The sequence below is a fragment of the Puntigrus tetrazona genome, chromosome 3 (assembly GCF_018831695.1).
Source record: "Puntigrus tetrazona isolate hp1 chromosome 3, ASM1883169v1, whole genome shotgun sequence".
Taxonomy (NCBI): domain Eukaryota; kingdom Metazoa; phylum Chordata; class Actinopteri; order Cypriniformes; family Cyprinidae; genus Puntigrus; species Puntigrus tetrazona.
Window position 1 is genome coordinate 7,914,330 of NC_056701.1, and position 19,192 is coordinate 7,933,521.

Genomic DNA, 19,192 nt, shown 5'->3' on the forward strand with positions numbered 1-19,192 from the left:
TTACAGTAAAATACTGGCAGCTGGGTTGCCAGCCACTTACTGTGTTTTTACAGGACTACTACTGTAAACTTTTTTTTTTTTTTTTTACAGTAGAAAACTGTTATTACAGCTTATCCCTTGATTTCCCTTTTAAGTTACGTTTTACTCTCAAAAGGTGTGATGTAGCAACTATATGAACTACAAGCAAATTAACATCTGGCCACATTTTCACATGAACACCTATTCACTGTCGCTGTGAAGTAATAAGGAAGTAAGACACTATTATTATTCACAAGAGACCGTATTACAGAAACATCCTGACTCTAGAATATCTTAACTGTTTAGGGAGCATAACGATTTCAGTTAGAAACTTGACAGATCTTAATTCAGGTCATTAGTTCAGTCCCAGAAGAAGATATTGTTATTCCTATTAATATTTAGATGTGCAGGAAGTTCAGTGATTGTGCTGTTCCTGGTTATGTGGGTAATAACTGCATCTCTGCATCATCAGCTTTTCGAAAGGAATAGTTCACCCGAAAATGGGCTTTAAATTCACCCAGCTTCAGACCACCCAGATATAAATGAGCTTGTTTCTTCGTAAAAACTGATTTTGGAGACTTGCTCAACGGTGGATCCTCTGCAGTGAATGTGTGCAGTCAGAATGAGAGTCTAAACATCTGATAAAAATCCACAATTCAACTGCTCCGTCAATTAACATTTTGTGTAGTGAAAAGTGTTAAAAAAAATCATAATAAAAAAATATGTAATTCTGATCATTTGATTTGTTATGGTTAATATTGCTTTCTCCAGTACAAAAGTCATCTTGTGAAACAGGAAACAGGAGAGAAATATGCACAGATCAAACAAACAAAAAAAAAAGTAAAAGTTTAAAACTGTTTAAAACTGTGAATTTTGATGTGAAAGATCTGGAAGAAACATTATTATGGATTATCCCTTTAAAAACGTTACTTTATGGACTGGAGTGGGGGTTATTATGATTAATTATTTATCAGCTGTTCTCATTTATGAGCAAGTAAAACCTGATCCAGTAAAGAAACAAGCTCATCTAGATCTTGTATGTTTTCAGGGGAACATACAGTAAAAACAAACACATAAATGCTGTCCCATGTTTTTTAAAATAATTGTCAATGGTTTAATGTTGCATTATATCTTACTCTAAAATACTGTAAAATTATTGGCTATGAATTAACTATGAATTACCACATAAATTAGCTATGAACAGTAATAGCACATTCCCATCCCCAAGTTCCTGCGTGACAGCATCAAAAATGCCTGTGTAATTCTAAAGGTTACAGAGGTTGAAAGTTTGCCATGCAAAACGTAATTACATATGTTTTGTGCAAGAAACTTTGACTGACATTATAAACGGATTTCAAGGCAGAAGGGAAAAAAATGTTTTAGAATATAGCCATTTCAGTTGAATTAATTTGCATAATCATTAACAAAAAAACCCGTGAAGATAAAACACTTGAATATTAATTTGTAGAGTGAGTTTGTGAGTTCTGACCCACCTCAGACACGAAACGAACAATGTTCGGTTTTAGTAATTTTTTATTAATATGTGCTGATACAGGGTCGTACTGACCTGCAATGACGCAAACGCTTACATAAAACCATCCCCTTTGGCCCAAACAGCTGTCAAAGCAATGACGGTGAGAAATAAAACACATATCATTCTTCAATAAAAACAGTAAATCACATTAACCCTCCTGTTACACGGGACTCAAGCGTCGTAATGTAATCAAAAAGCTGTTCGAATGAAACAAATGAGTTTAGAACGAAAAAAAAAAAAGTTACAAGATACATAAGCTCAATGACATAATCATCACCCTGGCCTTTGATGACTACTACTTGTTTCTCCCATGTTCGAATTTTATCTTATACAATGTCTAATACTGCGCGATCACACAAAGATGTACTGTTATGATAGTCCAACTCAAGAAGGCCTAATACATTCTAGGGTAATTCTGACCCTGCCTCCTTTCACAAAACCTAAAAAAACCCAAAAGGACGGGAACACAATGCTTGAACTAAATCACTGGATGTTTCTTATAGAAACTTGCTTGTATGATAAGGCGGTGATTTTTCTAGAAGACCGGTCCAGACCCACCTATCTGCTGAACGCTGGTCCACACGGCCCCTCTGGGTCAAACATATTTAATATGCAAACATACAGCCAAAGGCATGCCTAAAAAAAACCACGGCTTGCTTCAGATTGGTCCAACTTAAACGTGTAATGCCCTCCTGCACAGAGTGCAAAAACCCCCCAAAAAACTACACAGCTCAGGCGCGACTTACATGTTAGTGTTTTGTGAGCACTGTTTAGGGAGTCTGTATTACCCAGAGCTCTGTGTTCTGGTGTAACCCTGCCTGACCGATCCGTTGTTGAAGACTGACAGACAGCTGGTTTACAGTTACGACATGAACCTCCCCACTGGGCTACCGTCACAGTCTAACATATTCTAAAAATTACGGTACAGGTGCCGTTTCTTGCACAGACACACTCCAAGAGACCAAATAATACAACATTATTAGTGCGTAGATGTGCCTGTACCCTCTCTGTTTGTGACAGTTAACCCCTTTTCAACCGACACGGTGCTGGTGGCCAATCTGGCCCAATCCACACATTTCCTTCTGAGAAAAATGCTGGTTCAGCTCTCCACAACCGCTGCTTAAATCTCAAACCAAAAACACTAAAATGTCACACTTAACAGCCTATAATAACTGCAATTTCGCTGTCAGTCTGTAATGATTTTAATAAAACCGATAGCTTCAACTTTATTGTAAAATGCTAATACTCTTGCACTCAGATTATTGCATTGCGTTTAACTATACTATTTAGCATATGAAATGTTTAGTCTGAACTAATTATTATACATTTGTATCTTTAATCATATTGCTGTTGTTATCATTTTTCACAATAATCACTCAACCCTGTCATTTACAGTAATTTTACCATGGTTTAAAGAGTTTTGGGCACTCTGCTTAATGTAGTGCACGGCCTCTTGTGGTTTATTGCTTTAATTTACAAATGTTGTGTGTTTGAAATATTAAAAGAATTGTTTTGCTATAAATGTTACATTATGAAATAAATACTTAAATAGGTTTTAAAGGACTTCCTTTACATCATAGCCAGCTCATGATAAAGACACAGATTTTATGGATGGTAAAATGCGCTCTCGAAATGACAAGACTAAATATGTAAATAAAAATCCACTAGTTTCCTGCATATCTATGATTGACCCACCAGCATGCACTGTTCTATTGGTCAACGCTGTATGTGTCCCAAACGATTGTATTTTTGGAAAATGTAACTGCACCTTAAAAGATGATGTAGCACTGAATTGTTCAGTTTATGTAGTAACATACTCATCATCGCTCAGCTCTTAAGTCAGAGGAAATGTGGGCCAATTGTAGAAGACGTTCACGCATCCTGTTAAAACAAGCACCATTTCGATGGAAAAGGGTGTAAGTAAGCTCTATCAGAATGGTCTCTTGTTCGGTGGCTGTGGTGGTGTTAAAATGCTTCTGTGTTACAGGAAGGTGTTGATAGCTCAGTGACTGAGGGATCCCAATAAAACATGTCATTTAACTCCAGGGGCTCTCTTTGCCTGTCAGAAGCGGTGTGGCCGAGCAGGTGGGGTGCTTTGCCCAGGGCTGANNNNTCTCTCTCTCTCTCTCTCTCTCAATTTATTATATCTAGCCTAGTATCTGGACATCAAGTCAACATGTGGCTTTAAAAACGTAGCTTCCGTGCTACAGAGGGGGATGGCTCATGATCAGAGGTCATGACTCAGGCTCTCTGGAGCCGAGCCCCAGCTGAGGATTGGGTTGACAGCAAGGTGGCAGACTGTCAGATCACAGGAGTGTAGGCCGGTGCGACTGCACCTGTGTGGAGAGGGACAAAAGACGGGTGTCTGGAAAGAGGAACTTTCATAGTTCCTCTTGGTCTCACAGGCCCATACAGAATCTGTGCTTACGGAAAACTCAAGATTTGTGCAGAACTGGAGCACGCGTCAATCACAACGTTGAAGAATGTTGAATCTCCAGTCCCTCGAGTTTCATTATTAAAGACCCCATGACATATAAATGACAGTTTCGAAATGTTTTGTCCACGTCTAGAGGTTTTGTACTCCTAAACATTGAACTTTTAGAAAATACACACATTTAAAATGTCCTTTCTCTGCTGAGACCACCAACCAAACATACTCATGACTCATCTGTGGGAATATACGCATTTTTGTGCCCAAACCTGTTCCTTGAGATCTACCTTTAGCTACAGTAGATATATCCCGCCCAAACTACTTGTGCCAAATAGAAATTCAAAATAGGAAAAAGCTCTGCATTTGTCAAGCGATTTCAGGGGTTCTTTTCATATTTTGGAAAATTTCATTCAGCTACCAATAAAAGTGTAGCACTCTGAGCTCAACCGAACACATTTTATCGGATTTAAACTCTTTCTGCATAAAAATGGGGAAAGCAGCAGATTCCATCTGGGCCTAGTCATCCGGTGTCTACTCATGCACTCTTTGCCTCTCCATTTGAATGTGAAGACATGAAAACGAGGCCGATATGGAGAGCGGATCAGGGTGACTCCTTTCATATCTAAAGAACAGTGAACACAAGTGCTCTCAAAGAGCGAGAGGGGGGAAAGACAAAGAGAGAAACCCAGAGAGCGGGAGCATGGTGGGTTGACTCCGCTAGATTATAGCTCTTAGTATTATTATGATAATCAGGGGTTGTATGGGGATTTTGGAGGTGGTAGCAGTCCCTCGGAGCAGGCTTTAGTCTAGCAGTTTACTACCCCGTATAATCACTGTCATTATCACCATATTCAACACTGTACTATATTATCCCTTCAGTCCCATGTAAACAAAGCCTTTGACTAACATAACAAATCTTCCCACATTAATGCTCAGCTAAGAAAGCCATGTAAAAACATTTCAGTGAGCTAAGAGGGGAACAGGAGGGGGAACGTGGAAGAAGGGTAGATGGGAAATAAAAACGAGCAAGGGCACAAAAAGGAGAGATGCACAGAACGTGACGCACATTGGACGTCTCCAGGGATGGAGGGAGAGAGGTAAACAGCCTCTCCCGCGGGCCAGTGCAGAAGGGTATAGGGGGGTAAAACAGCAGCGATGTGGTGCCAGGTGGGCAGAGGGCCATGAGTCAGGAGCAGATCTTCTTAGAGGGCATCCTAAGCTCTAAGAGCCACTTCACAATGGTGTATGACAATACATTCAAACGGTCAAACCTGCTGACCAGTTGAAGCTGGTCCTACTCATCAACATGGAAAATATTTGCAAGAAAAGCAAGTAAAAAAAAATGTTCAGGTCATTGCTTTAAAGAAAAGCTGATCATACATGCCTCGGGCTAAATATAGGACCGGGTGTACTAACCACAGCACACCGGTGAACATACTGACCCTGTGTCAATCAGTACAAGTTACCATGCAATGGATTGCACACACGTCCCCTTAGAAGACTTACAGGAGTGAGAGATAGAGAAAGAGAGAGATGGTGCAGATGGTGCTTGAATTGAATGATAGGATGTTGATTCGGGATGCACAATGTTCTCCACATTTGACAGTGGGTGCAGCGGACCTTCTCTAAACCAGCTGCAGACTTGTGTAGTTTTGACATCACCTCTTCCTCTGACATTAAACATAGATACTCACCCCTGCTCTCTCTCTCTCTTTCTCTATATGGCTATGTTTGGAATGGCATACTAGCTTCTTACTGCATAGTATACTNTTTTTTTTTAGTTATTTTTTTTTAACAGGATGTTTCACAATAAACACTTCAAACCTCCTTCACTGAGCTCATCGTGTTGGATTATTCAGAAAATAATATTTAATGAGGACTGGAAAAATTAAAGTATTTTTGGAAAATAGACCATTTTTGCTTTTGGCAGTCCAATCCAATTAAAAAATGAAAAATTACAAACAACATTTTCGGTTCACCCATCACATTGGAAATAAAAAGATCAAATAAACAAATTTGAACTTTGGGACAAAATCATTTATACTGCCTGAATTCTATTTAATAACATTGTACTCTTAATATTTCTTNAAAAAAAAAAAAAAAAAACGGAACAAAACAAAACAAAAAAATTTGGTAATTTGAGATAAAATTTGCATGCTGTGCAAAGGATACATAGTATATACTGCAGCAAGAGTAGTATGCTAGTATGCTTTTCAAAATATAGCATGCTCTCGTCACCCTTACATATGCTTTGTACACAGAATGGAAACCACACTGAATAAATGAATATGTGCATAAATAATCAAAAAAGACAAATAAATATTAATAAATAAAGACATGAACGACTTGAAGATTGAGCAGACTTCAGAGGGGCGGAGCACTCATGACATACCTCTCTTTTGTTCAATAGGCTATGCAGCTCATTTGCATATGGGGATTCTAAACCACAGAGGCTGTGTCTCATTGGTCAGAAGTTCCTGTTGCTCAATGAATGCTAAACCTGTTTTGTTTTGATTTTAAATTTTTTTGTTCTCAACCTCAGTTTCCATTGTACCTGACTGGCAAAAAAACAACATTTAAAATACCTTTAACAAAGTCTTTTAAATGGAAGCTTATACTGAGCTCTTATATAGATATAGATTTACTCTGCTTCCTGTTCTTCTAATGCGGGTCCATCTAACCCAGTAAAAATAGCCTCTGAGATACACACTCGCTCACATACGTACTCTTGTTTCACAGGCATCCAAATGTTCACGTTCAGACATACACATACAAATTGTAAATCAACTGTCACACCAGGTTCAGAAACAACAGCTGATATTGGTATGTAAAAACAGTCAAATACAATCTAGGGTTTGCGACTGAAACGTTTCCGAATGTGCCCCCCAATTTTTTTTTTCACCTAAATATCTTATATTCTATTCATCTAGTCGTCTGATCTATTACATCTTCCAGATAAAATATAACCAACACTACATTATGGCTGCTGTCAATCAACCCACAATGCACCAGTGCGCCCCTGAGGCACAGTGTATTGCCCTTCCATTCACGTCAAGCGCTTCCTGTCTGTGAATGTTGAAGGTCAAACATTACCAACAATGTAATGGGTTATATTACATAAAAATTGTGCCAGGATTTATCTCGTTTGTATGTAAAATCCTTCTCTTTCTGTCTCTCTCTCTCGCTGTCTCTTGGCAGACAATTAGATTTCCTGGCACCATGGTGCTCCAGGGCAGGACCGAACGAGGGCCGGAGAGAGCGAAAGAAAGAGAGAGGGAGAGAGTGGCGTGGTGTTTAGGTCACAAACTTCAAAACATCTTTATTTTCGATTTCCGTTGCAGTACAACTGTTTTTCATAGTATTTTGATACTTTTTTGTTGCTTTTGTTCTTCTATGTACAGGAGACGAGTAGAGTAAGACTTGCTTTTGCTTTCGTGTGGTTCATATGTACAGAGGTCGGACTTGAAGAATGGCTGGAACGGTAGCAAAAAAATTCTTCTAGCCACAATAACACAGGTGATACAGCACGTCCACCTACAACATCCATCAGTGATTCGGAGAGCAGGTTCAGTCCTTAATCCAACCCCTTCTGTGGATCAGAGACAAAACCCTACAGAGTTTCATTCACGAGAGGTCCCATGGCCAATAGGCTTCAAACGACCCAGCTGACGATGGGTTGCGCCCTAACGCCCCCCACCTCGTTCCCAGTCTCTGCGGTTGTTCTATACAGAAGAGTCAGTTCAGAGAAAGAAATAAAGGCAACTCCACTGAGGCAGCTTCCCGCTACCTGTGTCTGAACAATAGTCCTTGTTTTCCTTTTTCATGAGCATATGTTCACACTCTTGATGTTCAGTAACAAGCACTTCTGTGAGTGTGTGTGTGCGCGTGTGTGTAGATTCCAGTTTGTGTCCTGGCTCAAAAACAGTTATTTTTGGCAACACTGAAGAGCTTTCAGAGAGATTTTTTTGTCACTTGCAGTATAATGGCATACCCCCATTTCCTCACGTAACAGCTCTCATCAAATAATGATGGAGAAAGGAAAGCGAAGGTAAGGAGTTACGCAAAAGTAACATTTTAAAGATAGGACTTGAAATAAAACACAGAAATAGAAACCCGGTGTGAAGTTTGACGATATTTTTGGAGCAGAGAGAGCTGAAGGCAGAGACGTCCACTGAGAAAAGGCAGATAGTTGGACTTGCTCTTTCTCTATGTGTGTGCGTCAGGAGGGAGGAGAAAATGATGCTGATGAGAGAGCAGAGTGGTTACACAGCACTTCAGAGAGCCTGCTGCCATGGAGACAAACCTCTCTGTCGCTCTCCCTGTTTAGGCTTTCCTTACCTCTTACTTCAAAACAAATGAAAGAGCAAAAAGGCAACCAGACATAAGGAGGGTGTCAGAGACAGGAGAGGAGTCCATCATCGCCAGCGGCACTTTGCATCAGACCCTGTGGCGCTCTTCCTCCTCCACCTCTTTCTCGTGGTCACAGGCTTGTGACCAGCTGCATCTGTCCATCTCCCTCGCTGTGAGGGGGCTCAGGGGCGGGGTGGGCTTCAGTGCTCGGTCTCCTAGGCGGAGCCTGGTAGAAGGTCTGCATAGGTGCTCCGCGGGAGCCTATGGCAGGCCGACCCGAGCTGTAGTACAGCTCCTCCGGAGGCTGGGCTGAACGCGGAACCACCTCCAGAGGCTCTGGGCTGCTGTCGGGGTAGGGCGAATCTCGCAGGTTGGTGATGCTGGTATAGAGGGAGTCCCGCGCAGGCGAATCGGGGCCTCCGTTTTGGCCCTGGCCTGTTGCGCTTTGGCCGCTGTGACCACTGTGGCCCAAACTCTCGGTCAGGTCGGCCGTGTAGCTTTCGGACTCGTCTGGGTCGCTCTGGTAGAGCACGGATTGGGCACGCTGCAAGAGCAGGGGCTCCTCCAGAGCTTTGTAAAGAAGTTCCACATCTTGCGGCGTGCGCTGACGCACTTCTCGCGAACGAAAGTCGTCGTTGTCCTCCATGCCTATCGTTGGCTCTGCCCCGCCTCCGCCCCGCCCCATTCCTCTGACCAGACTGCCACATGTTCTGTCAACGCCCCCAGCCCCTCCACCACCTCGGAGATTATTGTGCACAAGTTCCGATATGATCATCTTCTCGAACGCTGCTGCGTCAGAGAGGTTTCTCCGTATGCCGCCGAGAGTTTCTGAACCACGGGGGTTGAACACAGGAGGGGGGCTATCTCCACCTCCCAGGAAGTCACAGCTTCCCCCGGGAGCTCCTGAACCCCCAACACTACGCAGAGAATAGCTGTTGTTGAAGTTCCCATTTAGAGGTAGCGTCTCCATGCCTCCATGATCTCGGTTTTTAGACAGGGTGCTCTCTGTTGAGAGAGCAAATGAGAGGTGGTAAGCAAATGAAAAAGGAGAAGGGAGAAGTAAGCACTTCATTACCTATTTTAATCAAGACGAGGATTCAAAGCAACAGAATCTGAGATTAAATCAATAATGGGGAACGCAACTTCCATCACAAGATTAATAGGCTTATGGACAGAGGCAAGTTATTACCAGGGACGTAAATTGTGTACATAGAAGCACAGGCTTCACTGCACACGTGAAGAGGTTATCATTCTGCAAAATTAGCCTATAAAACACTGAAAGTAGCCATAAGCCTGAAAGGGGAAAGAGTCTTACTTGGGTCACGGAAAGTTCCTGTGGATCCATGGTGAAGCCATGTGAGGGCAAAGTAAGACAAAAGACAAGACAACAACAGTGATCAATGATAAGTCTCTACCTTGGGCTTTACATGAAACCGACTTTCTTGAACGCCACCATAAACAAATGTCACACTTAGGAACTCTGTTGTTGAAATAATGTTACAGCCATAAAGAGACAACAATAGACATCAATGGAGAGAGAGAGAGAAAAAAAAAATAAAAAGCAACTTTAAATGGTTATTAAAGTTTAGAATAACATGAGAGGTTAATTTTTTGAGAGCATATTTCTGTAATATTTTTATAAATGTAATAAAACTATCAAATTAATCATTCCATCACAGTATTATTTTGCTGGGGATTTAAATTAAGAACTCAATTAAGGTAAATTTATATTAAATACAACACTTTTTTAGGGAATCTATAACATGCGAGAGAGATAAAAAGAGAGAGGACAATTAATGTGAGTGAGTTTTCACTATTCCCTCAGCTTGCCTTATGGTTTACATAAAAAAAAAAAAAAAAAAAACTCTCATGTATTTGCAAGATAAAGTAAGAAAACTGTAAAAATAGTGTCTGATTTTGCAGACTGGGGAGTTTCAGATCAGTATCTCACTCCTTTCATCTTGAAAGTTGGGGTCTTAGGAACAGTCACTCATTCTCTGGTTTGAGGAGTTTAGAAGCAGAGCTTTGTTGTTTGGTTTTGGCACGATCATTATTCGGTGAGACGTTATTCACATTTCAACCTCATAAAGTCAAGACGATGTTTATTTCACGCGCCCCTTCACACGGCAGAGATGTTGTGATATTCTTTTAACTCGTCTGCGTGTATTGAACGCAGGAGATGCGTGTGGCGGCGCAGACCAAGGCGTGTGGGGGTTTAAATATTAATGCCCGGTATGATTTTAATCAACGCTCCTCTGTGCAGAGAGAGAGTAATTAGACATTCTAATGAGGCCCTCCTCCTACTTCCTCTCCATAAGCATTCTAAAAATGTCCTCTCAGCCGAGCCGAGCCGAGTGGCGCACCGTCAGCCTGACACATTACACAGAGAGGGAACGTTTAAAATATTCAACAGAGACGCTGTCTTAAATTTCACCCCACTGACATGGGAACCGCAGCTATCTTTCTCTCGCTGCTTCTCAATTGGCACACGAAGGCGAACGGTACGAGAAAGAGAAGCCTGGGCCGTATGTGTGTGCGGCACGGACACAGCCATGCCGATACTCTGTGTCGAATCTTCAGGGAACGCTCCACTGTCAGTCACTCAACTTCAACCCTAGCTTTAATCGATGCTCTGGTCTGTCTTTCCAGCAGGAGGGATTAAAACGCCGGCCAGATGGTCAGCCCCTGTCCACCCCTCTGAATCACACTGACAGACCAACAGGGTGTAAACTCACATGCACAGATCTACACACACACAGCATATGCACTAGAGAGCACAGATCGCAGCCCATGAATACCATTGGTGACACACACACACACTGTGGCAGGAACGGCATGTACAATAATGATGATAATAATAATAATAAACTTTTATCGCTTGGAGAAAGCTCATTCGTAGCTAAATAGTTAAGAATAGCTACCTTTAGTCTATAAAATGTGACTTTAGGCTGCATTAGGGCAAATTTGAGCGCAGTTTGAGACTCAAACAGTTCTTAAACTCTATGTGATAAACGGTTAAGATATTAAAGCGATCTCAGGTTCCACCTACACTTACCAGTAGAGTTGAAGACTCCAGGCGAGGGAGGGGTAAACGTTTCAGCCAGCAGCGTGTTGTAAGGTGAACTTCCTGTACGGGTTTGCAGCACAGGATTGGTTAGAAGATGGTTTCCCATTGTACCTAAAAAGAAATTTCTTTACATTATAAACGTCATAATATTTTGTGACTCTGACTTTCAAAAGCCGTGTCGTGAATGATATGTTGTTATACCAATACAATATGGTCATGCAGAATCATTAATATGCTAGTGATATTCATGCTAATAAACAACTAGTTATAGTTGCAAATAATAAGAATTAGTCTAAAATAAAGTGGTTTATTGGTCTTTTTTTTGGTAAAATAAAGTGTTACCATATTCTTTCATTCTAAATTGTATTTTAGCATGATCTGCATATGCCCCAGTTGACCCTGTGATCTTTGTTTTCTTAAAATTTTAATAGTTTTTAACAAAATATTTGTTCAGAGAAGTGGCATACTTCTGCTAGTCACAAAGTAAGATTAATTGTCTGTTTTACAATGATATATAAGCTGTTTCAATTCCTGATTTATAACACCTTAATATAGGGACCAATTCTCATTATCAGCTAGTTACTTATTAGAATGCCTATTATTAACATACTGGCTGTTTATCATTGTAAGCATTCATTCTGCACAACCGTATTCTATATACCTAATCCTATCCAACACCTAAACTTATCAACTAACTTTCTAACTACTAATACGCAGCAAATTAAGAGTTTACTGAGGCAAAAGCCATAACTGCTGGTTTAGTAATAGTGAAAAATAGTTAATATCTTTACCGTGGCCATGAGTATCCAGGATCAATTTTAAGAGTAATAATAATACATCATATTAACATGGATTTGCTATTTGCATTTCACAATAAGGTTAAGCAGAATCTACTCAACAGTGTGTTAATTTTGTTTGATATTTCACAAAAAAACAAAAAAACAAAAAAAAACAAATGTTGTGCGAAGTCGTAATGGCTGATTTGATGAAGTGTTTATTTGCAGCGAAGCCGAAATGTATTTGAAGAGTAGTCGTGGAGCGTAATTCCATGACTCACTGTCAGATGGAGTCATTGGGAGGGAAATGGTAATATTTGCTATTATGTAGTTCCACAGAGCAGCCACTGAAATGTGGGTTCATTTCCCAGTGAAATGTGAACGCTTGCAGTAGACAAATGTGACTCAGAGAAATGGAACATTCAGTATGGCCCATAATACAGGCGCAGAGCTGCAGCCTGGGGCTTTCAGACAGAAATGCCATGAAATTAAAAAGAGGCCAGTATGACATCGAGTGGACTGAGGCAAAGTGCAACCTTGCGCTCTCGCGCTATCATCTATCAGAGAGGACCGCCTCAAGAATTAATTTTAGACATGCGCTCGCTCACGCTCGCCACATTTCTTACCTCTTGCAGGAATGTTCCAAGTTTAATAAAAGTAAAGCTGTGCAACCAGCATTTGTGGCATAAAATTGATTATCACAGAAAATAATTCCAGCTCATTCCTCATTACAGTCAGACAATGTAGTAAACACGCTGTTAAGCACACCAACAAGAATTAAACATGAGACTAGTGTGACCTATTCCATCTGTCAACTTTGCTTTTTCACGACCATGTAATGCTGCTAAAGCCCCACAGCGCCGTTTAAGCTATGTAAAAGATAAACTAAACATTATTTGACACGAGAAAACCTGTTAGGTTTGTGTAATACACAGTAAGGATACCAGATCTGCTTTACGTTGCACAAACTCCGCCACGCAAAATTAAATCAGTAGCACATAACAATGCAATGCAAGTGCTTTATAAGATGGTTTACCCAAAAATGTAAAAAAGGGCTGACAATATACCCAAGATGTAAATTAATTTGGAAGGAGATTTGCAGATATATCACTTGCTCACCAATGAATCCCCTGCAGTGATTAAATCGTCACAGTAATATTAAAGTAATCCACACATCTCAAGTCTAATAATTTTTGGCAATTGAATTAAAAAGCTGTGTGTTTGTACTCTGTGAAAATGATTTTGTAAAGTTGTAAATAAGTAAAATTTGTTTCAGTTTTTCTACTTTAAAATTGACTTTCGATTCATTGTTTCGCCTGCCATTTCTTGGCAAGAAAGTGTTAAATTTACAACCAATTTTAGAGCAAAGCATTTTTAAATAAATCTTCCTTCTGGACAAAATACGATTCCACAATTCATATTAAAGCTTCTTCTAGAAAAAAAGTACAAAAAGTCAAAGAAGTTAATCTCCAATTGTCCTCTCACATCAAAAATGGCATATCTGTTCTGAACGGCGTTTGCTTGTAAATGCCGCTTGATCTGTTTATATTTCTCTCCTGATGTAGATGAGAAATTTTGCACTGGACAAAGCAAAAACGTTTTAATGATGAATTTGCTCATTACAAATATGCAGATTTTCACTAATTGATAGATTTGAGTGGTGTGGATTTCTTGTAGATTATTGTTATGTTTTGATTATCATGTTTTTTGGACCAATTCTGATGGCACCCATTCACTGCAAAAGATCCATTGACGAGCAAGTGATGAAATGCAAAATTTCTCCAACTCCTCTGCATCTTGGAAGGCCCGGAGGGTGATTAATTTTTCATTATTGGAGAACAAGTCATGTTTTCAGATTTTTTCCGTCAAGCCCTTCAGATTAATGGTACCAAAACAGAGGACGGCGTGAAAACCGTGTTCTGTGTGAATCACCATTAAACCGCAAATGCTGCTGATAAAGCTTTACTTGTATTGAACCTTTGAACATTTCTTTAATTCCTGTAAATATCTCACTGGAGTGTCATGTGTAAAATGTGAGGGGAATCTAGGCCAGCGGGAGGGAGGTTGAGGTACGACGGCAGCTCTTGGAAGCACAGAGAAGACTTCACACGGCGGTGAAGTGGGAAATGAGAGCGATAGGAGATGAATCTGATAAAGACAGCGGTGTGCACATACACACGCCCTTTCATTACCCTCCATCTCTACTTCTGTCTGCCATTCACTCTTGTAACATCCAAAAACTTTTCTCCTGCGGCACAAAACCCTGCCGTTTCCTCTCTCCGGAATCTATTCTTCTCTTCTTTTTTTTTTCCAGCTATATGGTTTAGATCTGCCTTTCTGCCTCGAACTTTCTCTCTCTCTCGCCTTGATTAAAGTCCCCGGAAAGCAACAATCGGCGCGCTGCAGTGAGGACGCTACTGTCATTCTCCTCAATTAGAGTAATTACCCCCCGTTCATTCGGCGGCTAATCACTTCATTAAAAACAAAATGGATAGAATTAGCATAAAGAGTGGCGGTTGATTTAGCTGCGGCTTCTCTGTCGTCGCCCCCCTCTCCACCCACAAACATTGATCCCTGGGATGATCAGAACGGTGGTGACGCCACACTCCGGATCCGGTGATGGAAACAACCTGCCTCTTGCATTCTCTCTATTAACCGTCACTTAATGTGCCCCTATTATTTTGAAACGTACCTTTTCGTGCAGTGTGCAACGCAGCTCTAAGTGAACGAAATCCCGCAATGTTTTAAATATGAAAATGCACCGTGCATAAATATTGTATCTCAGCAGAAAGGACTGAAATCATTGAAACAAGTCGTTTTTAAAACAAGTCCCAAGCCGTTTCATGTTGACATATTGCCCGCTCTCTTGTTGCGCATGCAGAACAAGGAAAACTTCGCATTGGACTGAATGAAAATGCAAATTCACTCTTTGTGCCGGTTTTTGTAGCGTTTGAAGCTCACAAACACCGCTTTAAATAAAATCGACCAATCACCAGAGGGGTTTGGAACATGAATCACTAAACGAATTGTTTGGAAGTTGTTGAACAAATAAGGTAACAATAAATGCATATTTTAAGAAGATCTAATAGTTTTTTGCCCTTGCATGCATGTCAGCTCGCAAAAAACTAAATTTGAACCTTTTATAAACCATAACAGGGGCACTTGCACATTGCACACTTAGTCCGAAATGCATATTTTCATATTCGTTATTCAAAAAATCTGTCATACACAGAAACCTTGCACACTGAGTCTGATACGTGTCAATTAATCAGTTGCAAAAAAATGTGCAGGACAATACTAATTTGAGTCTTAAAGCAGTAAGGATGATTTTGTTGTTCTCTCACTTCTTAAACAGAGAGGATCTTTACGAGACGAAGTGGATGAGCTTGAAACTTCTGGATTTCTTTGGTTCACTTTTTACAGTGGCTCATGGATGTGAAAAATGCAGAAAATTGCTAGGATTTCAGACAAAAAGTCTGGACTGCAATGGCCTTTGGTCTTCCATTACAGGTCAAGCGTTGAACAAATGTAAAAAAATTTTGAATCAGTTCAGTGTATTATGAACACATGCCTTTTTCTGAAATCAAAATGCATTTATTAAAAGAAATCTACAAAAAGCAAGAAGGTCTATAACAGAGTTGTTATTAACTTAACTAAAGATTATGTTTTTTTAAACTGAAGTAAAGTTAAAATAAGTTAAATTCAGAAATGAAGTACTAAAATTACCATTACTAAAACTTAAATAAAAATAAATAAAAGCTAAATATTAACATTTAAAAATTACAAACGTGCATAAAAACTTTAATTTAAATGAAATATAAAAATATAGAAAAATAAACAAAAATTATTGCTGTAATACATACATAATACACTAATACACTGGTCTATAAAAAACTTGTTCATGTAATGAGAAGCTAGAGATTTTAATTAAACTAATTTAAATAAGTGAAAATAAGCTAAAAACCTTGAATTAGGAAAAAGCTGTAACTAAACACTAGCAGTCTGCGTGATGCATTTCAGCATAGGTTATTACTGAATATACAATGCAGTGTAGGGTTTGAAAAGAAGCTGTTAATGAAAAAATATAGGCAGAGAAAAAATACAATTGATAATGACATTAAAACCCGCAGCCTGTTTTTGAGCACTGTTTCTCATTACACACATGAAAAGGGCAAAAAAATAGCCTATTACATTCTAAGGTCCAAAGAGATAGTAATGAGTAATATTAATGAAAATTAAATCTGCTGCATATAAAAACCTCACTAGTATTGTAAGAGAACCCAAAGACTGTATATATATACTAGGGTGGTTGACTCATATGATGAGCGTGAGAAAATGCAACATGCTATATGGCAGAATTAGTCCCACTTTATAAATAAAAGTGTCAATTGCCAATCGGTAAAGTCACTGAAAGCTTGTTTCCCGTAGAGACAGGCACTGTCACATTGTTTCAATGTGAAATGAGCCAGCAGTTTTTGAGAATTCAGCATATCAAGTAGATAGGACTTGTTAGAACCGCATGCCTGAAATAGTTGATAATATGGCCCCTGAGTGAACTGATTTTCTCGAAAGGGACTTCAGTGGAAAAAATGGCCATTTTAAGCGCGGACACATAGGCAAAGATAGTTGCATGATGGGAAATTCGAAGGCAGAAGGAGGGCCTCACCACGGTTGAGAGTGGGAGTGCTGTTGATGTCTCCAGCCATGAAGGACGACTCTGTCTGCTTTCGCACCGTGTCGTTCCACATACGACGAATTCGACTCTAAAACAGGTGAGCGGGGTGAATTGGTATATGGAATATAAAAGCAGTCTATAAATAGCGACGCTGTCAGTGTGCATGTGTGTCACCTGTCTGTGTACCGCTGCATGACGCGCCTGGCTCCCGGTGTAGTAGCGGTTGTTGGCACGAAGGGCAGAATTCTTCAGCGATCCATGAGAGCTCGTGGTGGAGGTACGGCTGCAGCAGTAAGAATGACGGAGGCACTTGCTGTACTCCTTATGCACCTAAAACACAGAACATTTGCTCTTAAGTACACTACACATGTTCAGTTACCGTAGGCTAATGAAACCATAAACCATTTTCAAACATGCTAACTGCAATCAAATTTATTAGTTTAAATTAATATTAAATGCAACTGGCTGAACATTAAAGTAAGTTATAATCAATTAATCTGTTAATGCTTTAGTACGTGGTGTACATGCAAAAGATTTCATTTTAAATTATTTGTAAAAGTTTACTCAAGATGGCCGTGTACCTCATTTTATTATCTGCAAGTAAATATTTTTTAATAAATTATTTTAAAAAGTACACTACAGTTGCACATTTAATAAAATTAAGTACACTTCTTTTCACAAGGAGTGTCATTTCTATACTTCAGTATGTGACAGAATGTACTATATATTTTACAGTAACATGCTAATTTATGCCTAAACAATGCCATTATTGTGTCAGATAAAAATGGATTGTAAAAATGTATGCATATTAAATATAATTTTTTTTAAAACATCTTAATGCATTTAATGCACTTTTTGTTAATAACTCAGATAGCTTGACTACTGTTTAACTCCTTTATACAGGAAGTAGCTTGAGAAGCTAGAGTATCAAAACTGGGCTTGGGATCGACCAATGGAGTTTGTTTGGGGGCAGGGCTTTGTTTTACCAAACGATGAAAGATGGAGTGCTTTAAAACCTGCTTGAAAACAATTAGTATTTTTCTTTTGTTGCCAATAATTGTGCAGAAATTGCATCCTTCACCCTCAAATAAAGCGTATCATAAAACTAATAATATCACAGATGTATCCTAACCCAAAGGTATTCCTACAAGATCATATTCAACTTGTATTAACCTGGGATGACACCACCATTTTTGTCTTTTTCCATATTTAGATAACTTCTGAGGAAATTTTGCAGCAAATGTGTCCCCAAAGTATTATCTGGGTTTGAAACATTAATGGCACTGACCTTTTTCTGCAGAGCACAGTGGAAGATAAAGATGAACATGCCCTGGAAGGCATTAAAGGTAGTGAAAAGATAAGCCATGATGACTGTGTTCTCATTGATGAAGAGGAGGCCGAAGGCCCAAGTCAGACCCAAGAGGAAGAGCAGTGCGATAGCCCCAAGAGCCCAGGACCTGAGGGAGAACATGCATACATTCACAATACATACACAATACACAAACAACTAAAACGTCATATATAATGTGGCTATAATGTGCGTTTTTGCAGTGAAAGTCTCTCACTTGATGTTGTCCAGGCGGCTGGAGTCGGGTTTGAGGGCGGATGAGTTACGGACCATCTTGTGAAGTGTTATCATGAGGAACACCAGGTTCAACTAAAAGTCAAAGGCAAGAAAAAAGAAAAAATGTAACTTTAAGACCAAAACTTCCAAGTCACTGTGACAAATTAAAGCCCATTGGCTGTATAAAAAGGACAAGGCCTTTAGAAAATGTCTACACAGACTGGAAAGATTATTTAAACCGAGGCTTTCTCCCTAACAATGAGCCTCATTCATAAAACACAAGCAGAATTTCAGTGTAAATTGTTCGTGAAATCGTTCCATCTTAAATTGCTGCAATTAAATGCAACAATTTACATGAGAATGGCGATGCGAACATTTGCACAGAAATGCACTCGTGTTAGATGAGAGATCTGATGCTATTGCAAGAAAGAAAAGAACTTTAGAAAGATTAAAAAAAACTATATATATATATATTTTTTTTTTCTCACAAACTAATAAAAACAAAAACACATTATTAAAATATACTGTAATTACGAAAATGTCAGCAAGTTTCCATATCTAAACCTAATCTAAGCTCCGCACTCATATAAAGCATATTACAGCCAAAACATAGTCGTCAGCAGCAACAGATCCATAGGTGAACAAAAGTGCTTTGTTTGATATGACTAGCGCAGCAGTTTTCAGACAGAGAGAGAGAAAAAAAGAATAAACTCTGAGCAAAGCAGAGAGAGTGCTGAATGTTTGGAGAGAACAATACCATGATAATGAAGGACACAG

General features: G+C 39.5%; 1 protein-coding gene across 1 annotated transcript in view; it reads right to left on the minus strand.

Annotated features, from left to right (window-relative positions):
- Positions 1 to 6,074: 6,074 nt before the first annotated feature.
- LOC122341278 (adhesion G protein-coupled receptor L1-like) overlaps positions 6,075 to 19,192 on the minus strand; it is a 25,570-nt gene continuing 12,452 nt past the window's right edge. Inside the window, exons 14-21 of the mRNA XM_043234653.1 lie at positions 19,173 to 19,191; positions 18,417 to 18,508; positions 18,140 to 18,308; positions 17,026 to 17,181; positions 16,843 to 16,939; positions 11,389 to 11,511; positions 9,649 to 9,666; positions 6,075 to 9,338 (exon numbers count right to left, since the gene is read on the minus strand). Coding sequence (XP_043090588.1) covers positions 8,464 to 9,338; positions 9,649 to 9,666; positions 11,389 to 11,511; positions 16,843 to 16,939; positions 17,026 to 17,181; positions 18,140 to 18,308; positions 18,417 to 18,508; positions 19,173 to 19,191 — 1,549 coding nt within the window. The 3' untranslated portion in view covers positions 6,075 to 8,463. The remainder of the gene's footprint in view (positions 9,339 to 9,648; positions 9,667 to 11,388; positions 11,512 to 16,842; positions 16,940 to 17,025; positions 17,182 to 18,139; positions 18,309 to 18,416; positions 18,509 to 19,172; position 19,192) is intronic.